The 10,892-nt window shown below is 43.6% G+C and overlaps 1 protein-coding gene across 1 annotated transcript in view; it reads right to left on the minus strand.

Annotated features, from left to right (window-relative positions):
- The window catches only part of Epsti1 (epithelial stromal interaction 1), a 104,244-nt gene that overhangs the window by 23,306 nt on the left and 70,046 nt on the right, over positions 1-10,892 (minus strand). The window contains exon 8 of the mRNA XM_013355059.2: positions 3,247-3,330. Coding sequence (XP_013210513.1) covers positions 3,247-3,330 — 84 coding nt within the window. The remainder of the gene's footprint in view (positions 1-3,246; positions 3,331-10,892) is intronic.

Raw genomic sequence — 10,892 nt, forward strand, 5'->3', positions numbered from 1 at the left:
GTGTGAATATACACACACTTACATGTACATGTTCTTAAACAATAGCTAAAAGAAAGCCTAAAATGTTTAGTCCTTTTCCTTTATCTGGAAAAGTTTCTGAGCATAAGGGAAAAAAAAAATCTGCCCTGTAAAAAAAACTCCGAAGAACTTACTTATAAAGTTAAGCTTAGTCTGTTGGAGTAAGGAACTCCCAGAAAACTTGCTAGATCAAGGTATTTTCCTTTACCTTTGTGCAGTTTTTAGCTCCCTGTCATTTTACATTTTCCCAGAAAGTCATCAACTTCATATAGATTTTCAACTTATTAGTTTAGCCTTAGCTGCAGCAACAGGAGCCTAGTCCTCCCAAAGCTACATCCCTGGACCCCCAGTTCCAATGCTGTCTGCTTGTGTTTCTTTATTTAATCTCTTCCAAATCATGCTTGCTGCAGATCCCTTCATCCCTACGACTTTATCACAGAATACATGGCTGGAGTTTCAGAACAGCTGCTTTGTCAAGTTTCTAATTATTAAGTTATTAATTTCTGTTCTTATCTTAATTACTTCCTTTAGTTTCATTTATTGTTTCTGCTGTAAATTCCTTGGTACATAATTCATGACTTTTCTTCTTTTTAAAGTATTAAATGGGTTTAACAGTTATAATTCTGTTCTCCGCATGCATTCCCCATAGATGCTGGCAGTACTACTTTTTTATGGCTTCCAGAACAATCTTGACTCCTAATTGCTTAAGTTTCTTCTGGTTTTCTTTGTCACCCTTTTCACTTTCTAAATTAAACCAAAAACCACAAAAAAAACTCAGGAAGTACAATCAACTTATCGGAGATGCTAGGAAAGGCCAACAAGGTAAAAGGACTGGGAAGTTATGTGGTGGACTACATGAGCAGGACACATTAGAACTGAGTTAGCTGTGCCTCCTTAGGAGCTTCGTGAGGAAAGACTGAGGTCTCTGCCGAGACCTCCAGCTGCAGAACAGCATCCAGGGCATTGGTGTTGGTTTCTTTTCTTAAGCAGTCCCACCAAATGGAGGAAGAGAGCATGAGCTTAGAGAAACAGTGGTGTGGGAAGTCCTTCTGTATATGCGTTGCTTTTATTGGTTAATAAAGAAGCGGATTTTGGCCAATGAATTAACAGAGTAAAGCCAGGCTAAAAGAGATAGAGAGAGAGAGTAGGAAGAGTCAAGAGATACCATTTAGCCACCCGCAGAAGACAGATGCACCAGAATCTTGCTGATAAGCCACTGCCATGTGGCAATACACAGATTAATGGAGATGGGTTCATTTAGGATATAAGAGCTAGCTAGAAATAGCTTAAGCTATTGGCCAAACAGTATTGCAAATATAGTTTCTGTGTGATTATTTCTTGTCTGAGCAGCCAGGAACAAACAAGCAGCCTCTGCCAACAAAACAGGGCATCATGCCATATACCCATGACCACAAAACAAGCTGCCACACATGAGGACAGTAGCTGCTTATCTCAGGTCCAGACGAACATGAGCAAGAACCACCAAACATTGAGAAAACATTAAGAAGCAAATGCATGGAAGATAAAACAGGAAATACAGTTGGGATATGAAGTAGAAAACTTTACTATTTGGATAGTCACCCTGGGTGGAGAGATGAGGATATTAGGCTCGCTACAGTAAAGCAAACCAGTGGTTTTGGGAAGCAACTGAATTCAGTACATATCTCAAATAAGCACAGCACAGAGAGTCCTGAGAGACTGCGGGCAGTGGGACGATCCAGTACCTTCTTCAGAATGAGACACAAAGTGAGGAAGCAAAAGAAACAATGAAGACGCATGGAGAGTTGACCCTGCGTGTCTGGAGCCCATCTGATAGAAGTCCCGGGAATGGTGAGCGGTGATGCAACAGGGGAATAAACATTGATAGGAAGCCCGAGAGATGCATGCATTTTCAGATCGGAAGAGACAAGCAGAAGCGGTGTGACAAGATTAAACACAGAAATAGAAGCACTGTACATGTTTTCATAATCTGAAAGGGGAGGGGAGAGAAAGGGTTAATAAACACAACAGAGAAAATGCAGCCACAGAGCCTAAAAATAGAGACAATACTGTGACGGAAATGTCAGTTGTGCAGCCAGAGCACAGATATGTGTAAATAAATGAACCACCAACCAAGAAAATGCGAACATATCAAACCACAAATGAAAAAAGTCCATGAAACCGCGTGAGAGAAAACCAGACATGTTTATCACTGCACAGGTGTTTTATACCAGTGGCAGAGTGGAAACTAAGTGATGGGAAAATGCCACATAAACACTAAGAACAATGAGGAACAGGAAATATTGGATAAAATACAGAAAGATAAAAAGGTAAATATACCTAAAAGATAATTAATGAGAAGAGACAATTTCAAATCAGTAAGCAGTCCACACTGAAAGGCAGCCTCCCTTAGCCTCATTGACCAGATCCACAGCCTAGGTTGATGGTGAAAAACTGTCACCAACAAAAAGAATGGAAATCCCCGGGACAGTGAGATGAACTAGGACTGAATCCTTGGCCTGGCATGGCCCCTTTATTTTCTGGCACACAGGGCAGGGGAAATAGGGTGGAATCCACTAGACAAGCCAGGGATGCCGCAGAAGAACAGGCACCTGATCGGCGCTGTGAAGGGACCACGCTGCTGTTCTGTCTTCACGTCTGCTTCCCTATTGTACTGGTTACCACATTGTCCTGAATGCCTATAAAATGAAACACATGCTGCTTGCTTCTCTGCCTCCTTCCAATTCCCTATCTGCACCACGATCAAAGTCCGCCTATCACAAGCGTGTTTGAGCACCAGGTCACAACCCTGAAGAGTTTTAGTTCCAGACTAGATCCTTTAAGTTGTGAAACTCAGCCCTTCAGAAGTTAGGAGGGTCTGCATTTGTCTCACTGATTTCTGTTGCTCAAAGCATGGAAATCTTTTCTGGATGTCATTTGCGACTTTATTTACCCTTGGCTAAAATGTGGGTCACTTGTGTTTTGTGTTCACGTGTGTGTGTTCATCTTCTCTGTGAACAGCCAGCACTAACTGTGGCCAGCACTAACTGTGGCCAGCACAGTACAACCCACGGCAGGATATGTAAAACTTTGGCTGGAAGAAGCCACCTCTATAGGAAAAACCCAGAATTCATCTTTTGTTTGCAATGTGTTGTCAAGTTTTTCCAAAATCTTTTGTAGAATCTAAACATGTCTGTTCACCAGGCTTTCAAAAGCACCTGGTTTGAAGCAATCTGCACCAACAAATACCTGTTGCTGTTGGCCATCCCTCATCTTTGGCAACTTTTGGTTCTCTTCTTTCCACAGAGAATCCTTGTGTGTCTGTCTACTGGCCTGTAAAGGTACAAGCAGAGAATCATCAAATCAGTGCATTTATCTTCCTACCAAGGGACTACTGTTAATAACTCAGCCTCCGTGTGGAGCATACACTAAGCTTCCCATACACACTTGCTTACTGAGTGATTTATGCACCACATCTGAAGACATCCCCTGGGATATATAAAAAAAGAAGGCTAGTGTAAGCACAATCATCCGGCACATTTTAAAGGATGATTTAAATGTTTGCTTAATTAAGCTGTAAAATTTCTCCTCGGAGATAACTGACATAACTCATCCCTGCTGGTGGAAAGCTAAAAGATATTTTCAAGATTGCTCTGACCGACTGATTGGTCCCCCTCACAGACCAGCAGTAATGGCACTGGTTTTCCAATCACGACCATAGCCACTGCTCATTTGTGGTATCCTATTAAACTGTCAATTGGTGATGGATAACATATAACTCCAAAGATGTATTTCTTTCTGAGCCTTTATCTGTACCTGACATGCAGTTCTATTCCCGAGAGGAGGTGAGGAAAAGCCTTTTCTGGACCACAGGAGCTTGGAGAGAGCCAGCCCCTTCAACAGAATGTTCTGCTGTTCTTCTAACTCACCATCATAGCCCAAACACACCAGTCTACCCACCGACTATTATAAAACGCATGAGATTTCAAGTAGCAATGATCCCTGACTTATGATGGGTCACTTGCAAGGTTTGTTTTTTCCCAACTTTATGGTTGTGCAAAAGTGATGCGCATGCATTTTGGGTCTTCTCTCGGGCTGGTGATGTGCAGTACCATGTTAGCTCTGGATGCTTGGTGGTGGGAGCAAGCCACACATCCCGTCAGCTGTGCCATCAGGAGGATAAACAACCGAGTCTCCACAGCCTGAGATGATACTAAGCCAGTGTGTTCCCTGGGTTAGATACATTACATACTTCCGACTTGCAATATTTTCAAATTAGGATCGGTTTATCTGGGTGTAGACCCCATCATGAGCCCAGATTAATCTATATTCTGTTCAAGCGCTATGAACTTTTTCTACTTGTAGCCCTAGCCTCCAAAAGGCAGGAAGCACAACCTAATAACCTAGTGCCCCAGAAACTCCACTACTCTCATAAAACTCCCAGCAGCAGCGTGTAAGGAAGTCATATATTTCAGGCCTCATTCTCTGGACTAGTAATCCGGCTAGCCCACGTAGGCTGGTCCCCCCTGTTCCCATACCATAATTTTTCTCAAGTACTTCTTAGATCATCCCCCCATTCTTATAACCATAAAAATGCATCTACCAGCAAGAACCGCTCTCCAGGGAGGGAGAGAAACTTCTCGATTCACATCATGCAGAAGTAACAATGAGACTACAGGAGTTCCGTGTATCCGGAAACCCCTCACATACCCAAAGCCTGCTTTGTCGCACAAGCAACTTACACACAATGACTTTCTCTTCCCTCCTCCCCAAACAATGGAGCTGTGATATGTCCCAGGTGGGGAGTGGCTCTCTCAGGCCCCTTCCTTTTATATTAGAGAAAGCTAATCTTAATCACAAATATCCTATGTCAGACCCAGGGAGCAAGGAAGAATCTTGAGGTCTCATATAAAAGCCTATGATAACTGCAGGAGTCACATGGTACCTTAGCTACGGAGAGCTCAAAGTTACTTGCTACCCTAACTCATGCTTACCCCACTGGGATCTCTAGGCAGGACTGGAAGTTTCTGTTCAAAGAAATACAGGGGAAAATACACTTTCTTTTATATGTTTTTTTCTTAGTTCTTAATACTAGCCAACTCTAAAATCACTCCATCCATATAATTTTTGTAGTATTAAATATTCACTTGATGTAATAATTGACACTAATGTTTTGTCAATCAGGCAAAGCCCACTTTTATCCATTTTTTCTCAATTTTATCCATTTTTTTCTCAAAGCTGTACTTACAATGTATTTGTTCATAAACAATACCTGAGCCTCCTATGTGCAAGTTTTGGATCAAAACAAGATGACAGACTTCAGACTTTAATAACCTTGTGTGGAAGTCAGAGACAATGATTACAGTACCAATACATGATAACAGATGAGGGTAGAAAAGATGACATTTAATCAACTAGTGTCAAAGACACCTTCTCTAACTGGGTGATGCTAAGCTGTATTTCAGAGAGTCAATAAGAAACTTATTAAGAAAGGAGAATATTTTTGGTTGTGAGCCTAGTCTATAATGGCTGAGCTTTCTCTGATGTCCATGCTTCTTGTTGTCATTGAGGGCCATGCTGATTTCAGGGGTCTGGGCAACCACCTGGAGCCATGTTGCTGTTTAAGGGTCATGCTGCCAGTAGGGATGTGCCAATCTGAGTAACCTGGGGCAATGGTGACATCCAGGCCTAGCTGCTGCCAAAGACCACGTCCGGGTCTGTTCATGGTCCTACCACAGCTGTGGTCTGTGCTGAAGTCGGAGTCCTGTATTCCCACCAAAGGTTGCACAGAAGCTCGGGGTTGGGACAGCAACCTGAAGCCCTTGGTGGTGTCTGGGGGCCATGATGCCACCAGAGCCACCCTGATCTGAGTGGCCAGTGTTTCCACCAGGAGCCAGGACGTCACCCTGGCCCGAGCTGCTGCCAAAAGCCATGTCTGGGTCTGTGCTCCAGCTGTAGCTGGGTCTGTGTTGATGCCTGTGGCCTGTGTCACCTCAAGGGGTCACAGGACATGCTGAGCCAATCCACCCTTCACTGGTCCTGGGAAAGCCGGTCCTGCCTCTTCTTAGACAGTCCAGCAAGAGAGCTGGCACTGACCCTCAAGGGAGAGCTGGCTCCTGCATTACAGGTGAAAGAGAACTAACCCTGATAGCACAGGCATAGGGGAACTGCCTCTGCCCCTTACCTGAGGTCCCAGTAGCCAGATTGAACATCTCAGTTACCACCCATGCCCACAGTCAGGTCTTGGGGTTGACCCATGCTAACATCTAGCCCATCTAGAACCTGCTGGAGCTCAAGGAGGGATTGGTACTGTGGAACAATACCCACAGGATCTCCATGACTCTGGGTGGCCACAGGATATCCCAGAAGAGTTTCGGTGAGGACCCAGGGATGACGGTGTGCCAGAAACCAGAGGCCTTGACCCAGACCAGTGACTCACTGCAGTGAACGTTTGCTAGTAAAGCTGACTGGACAAAAGTGTCTACTGTGTGACAGATCACTCCTAATGCCACCAGGACAAATGACGAAGTGTTGGAGAAGCAGGAAAGGAGAAGCAGAGAGGTTTATTTGAGGTTTTTTGTTTGTTTGTTTTGTTCTTGTTTGATTGATTGATTATCCTGTTTTTGTTTGATGCTTTTTAAATTTTCTTTGGGGGGTCACTGCAGGGGTAAGGAGAGGTTATGGGGGGAATGGGGGCTGAGCGGAATTAGGGTGCATGATGTGAAATTCCCAAAGAATCAATAAAGAAATTATGCTAAATTTAAAAAAGAAAAGAAAACCAGGGGAATAAAAAGGAGAATTACACCATATGAACAAATAGCAAATCAGTCCTAAATGGGTCGTCTTCATCAAAGCCTGATTCTTCAAGACTCAGGGATCTATGTGGAAAAGGAGACAGAAAGATTGTAAGAGTGAGAAATGATAGATGACCCCAAAGAAACTGTGTCTTCCAGACACGGGGCCGAGATACCCATGAACTCACAGAGACACACCAGACCCAAACAGGTTCACACCAGACAAAATCCCAGCACACAGATGGACGTGGACACTGGGTCTGCCCTACCCAAGAAGCTATTTGCAGTGAACACCTGACGGGAGAGGAAAAAAATCTGTTTTCTCCAACAGGGTGTCGCTGGGGGTGTTAGCCACACTTCAGTTCAGGCCTTATGCCCAGGAGTTGTTGGTAAACACAGATGAGTGTCAAGGGGGCTTTTTCTGGCGGTTTTGCTTTATTTTAGCAAATTTTTCATCTTATTGGATCTTTTGTTTGTTTTGATTTCCTTTTTTTTTTTAAAGGCTTTTTCTTTTTTTGAAAGAGAGAAAAAAAAACATGAGTTGGGTGAGTAGGAAGGTAGGAGGAACTGGAAGGTGTTGTGAGAGGAAAAAAAACATCAAAAGTTACTTCACAAAAGAAACATTTAAATAAAAAAAATTTTTTTAAAGAGTTGGTAGTGCTCCCAGGCCAAGTCAGCCCAGAGAGGTATGTCAGATACAGAAATCTGCTGTTTCATGATTCTAGACACAATAATAATTCCAAAATCAACGTTATTCCTGACAGCTGTGAGGAAGGGATTTATCTGTCACATCCCTCCTGTCTGGCTTGCAGGGTCATTGTCACCCTCTCTCCCTGTGCCTCCTATCTGGCTTACAAGGTGATATTCACCCCTGTCTTCTTGTGACTTCTGTCTGGTTTGCAAGGTCATAGTCACCCCTGTCTCCCTGTGCCTTCTGTCTGGGTTTCAGGGGTTGTATTCACCCTGTCTTTTCCCACCACTTCCTTCTGCATATAACTCTCTCAGTTTCGTGTTGAATTTCATATTGATCACCTCTGTCCCCAGATCAGCTTACATTCTAAAACGGTGGGGCTTAGGTTTCGGCATATAAACCCCGAGAGACCTACTTCATCCCAAGATAAATTTTCATGTCAGATGATGGAGTAAAGATGTTTGTACTTTTAGATATTTTTTTCTCAAAGATTACCCTGGAAAGAAAGCAATATAAAACAAACTATTTTCAAAAATCAAGAGAAGTTGTGTCTGGAGAGATGGCTGAGTGGTTAAGAGTACTGGCTATGATGGACCAGCCTGACTCCATCTTAAGATTAAAAGTCATGTTGTTACAAGGTCAAAATCAGTCCATTCCTCTTTTCTGTAAAATTTGGGGTTGACCATGTTATGAGCCATCTTCTGGAATCTGACATGAAATCTGACACTTTATTCCATGACCTTCACCCTGATAAGATGTTCTGCCAAATAATTTTGAGATGTGCTGCCAAGTTCTTACATGAGCAAGACCCCCAGGAGCCCCCTAGCCTTGCAGTTCTTTGGGTTATATAAGCCAAGCACCAATTTATTCCTGTGTTCAACACTATTTTCCTAAACCCTACTTTAGGGAAATAGCCCTGTCTGACAGAAAATAAAGCTTGCTTAATTTGACCAAAGAATTTGGGTGCTGGTCTTTACTCTCTTTTGAAGGGAGAGAGCATAAATTGAAGGAGGAAATGAGGAAGAGGAGGAGCAAGAGAAAAAGGGGAAGAGGACATCAGGGGCCAGCCACCCAGCCACCCCGCCACCCTGCCACCCAGCCACCCGCCACCCAGCCACCTAGCCACCCCACCACCCCGCCAGCCACAGAGTAAGAATGAAAGTAAGATATACAGAGGAAAAGCCCAGAGGCATAGTAGTCGGGATAATTTAAGTCAGGAAAAGCTGGCAAGAAACAAGTCAAGCTAAGACCAAACATTCACAACTAGGAATAAGCCCCGTGTGTGTTTATTTGGGAGCTGGGTGGTTGGCCACCGAAAGAAGACAAAGAGGAAAACATCACACAACACCCCTCCATTTTCTTTTCTTCAGAGCTGCATGCGGACATAGTAGATGAATGCACCAGCTCTTTGGGAAGCCAGATGGGTCACGGGAAGATGAAAGAAAGAAATTACTAGAAAGTCCAAATAGCTGTTTGTCCCATCTGCCTGCCCTTGCTCTGAAAATTCTATTGCCAAATCTCTTAACCCTAACAGAAAATTCAAAGTGTCCTCTCTGGGAGAAACGAGAGCAGATGCACACACCAAGCACTGAAGGCAGAAATGGTGAACAGGAAAGGGCTGCACAGGACCCTGTATGCTGATGCCCTCCATTAGGTTTCTCGCCTTCCTCCTGTGCTGTTGCCACCCCAGTGAAAATGGAGCATTCTTTTCAAAGTATTGGAGACAGATTCCTAGAAAATGAGAAAGATTTCCCTTCTCCACAAAAAAACAACCAAATCTCCAAAACATTTAGAGGATAGTCAAGAAAAAGTGTCAGTAGGCAGGAGTTAAAAGTACTGGAATATAAATTCAAGGAGAAAAAAAAATGTTTAAAAAGAAGTTAGAAAATAAATCCAGGTGGCCTGGGATTAGAGAAATAGGAATTCTATAAAAAGAAAATGAAGAGAAAGGAATAAAAAGAAAATAACACCAGGAAGTTATCTGGGACCAGAAATGAGTTTCCAAATTGAAAATGAATAACAAAAACCCCTCGTACTCAGACCCACCAGTACCGAGTATCAGGAGGAGGAAGGAGGATGCTAAGTTATTCCCAGGGAAAGCAGGTTTACAAAGCTCCTATAAGAATGAGAATCCAGATGCCCATGGATTTCTCAGGAGCCAGGACTGAAAAAGGGAAGAGGAGGACCATCAAAACTCAGACATGAACTTCTAAGTGGGGCAGAGAGGGCGGGCTATAAAATTAGCTCCAACACAGAAGGACCTGAACACACTTGTCTTCCCTGTATCTTCTCCAGTGAACTATCAGACGAGATATTACATCGTAACCAAGGAACAAAGAGTGAAAGCATAAGCCAAGTGGATCCAGAGGTCAGAGAACTCCCGGTACCAAGGCAATAAAGGCGATTCCCAAGACATCCTCAGAGAACCCTTCTCCACCTTGGCTGTACTTCATGGCTGCCTTGGGTGCTTTGAAAACACTTGGGTCCAGGTCACATTGCAGTTGGATCTCTGGGGGTGTGACCTAGGCACGGACAGGTTGTAAAGCTCCCCCAGATGAGTTCACTGGGCAGAGGAGGCTCTGACCCATTGTGCTAAAGGAAAGTTCCAGAACAACCCCTGTGCTGTGGAGCTGCATTCAGAGCCGGAGTGAGGTGGCATCTGAATGGAGAGGACAGAACTGAGGAGCTAGCTAACAGTCACAAGATGGAAACTGTGTGGAACCTTTAATCAAGAAGCACTGGATGGGACAGCTGGAGGGGCTAGAGATGGGTTCCCTTTGAACATTTGTTAAAGAAAATGCAAAAATAAAATAGAGTCTTCTCAAATGTTTACAAGTTGCCAAAGACAGAAAACACAACCAGAGAGCACTAACTAACTGGCTGGGCAGCCAGAGTAATCACTACATTAAGACAGAAGGACCAGCAAACAGTAGGGATCTTGAGGTGGGAGCCAGTGAGCTCCCACTAGCATGAGTCAGCTGTTTTTGTGGGTATCTCCATCATGGTTTTGGCCCCTTTGCTCACAGTATCACTCCTCCCTCTCTATGACTAATATCTCAGAAAGAAAGGATTTCTGCCCCCCTCCCTCTCTATGACTAGTATCTCAGAAAGAAAAAATTTCTGCTCCCCTACCCTAACCCCAACAATGCATACTTACTAGAGAGAGTGACACCATCTAAGTGGAAGTAAATTCTGCAGTTGTCTTTTGCCTGGAGTCCTAAACCTCCAAGAGCTTTATTCTAACACACAGAGGAATTTTGCTGCAGCCTTTTTTTCATCCATATAATTACATAGAATTTATAAAATCCCTATCTCCCAATGGTGGGTATGTGTTCAACGTAGAAAGGTGTGTAAGGACTCCTGGGGAGCTAACCCATGCCCAGCACTGAGAATTGAGAATTTCCTTTTTT

This window comes from Microtus ochrogaster, unplaced genomic scaffold, assembly GCF_000317375.1.
Source record: "Microtus ochrogaster isolate Prairie Vole_2 unplaced genomic scaffold, MicOch1.0 UNK88, whole genome shotgun sequence".
Classification (NCBI taxonomy): Eukaryota; Metazoa; Chordata; class Mammalia; order Rodentia; family Cricetidae; genus Microtus; species Microtus ochrogaster.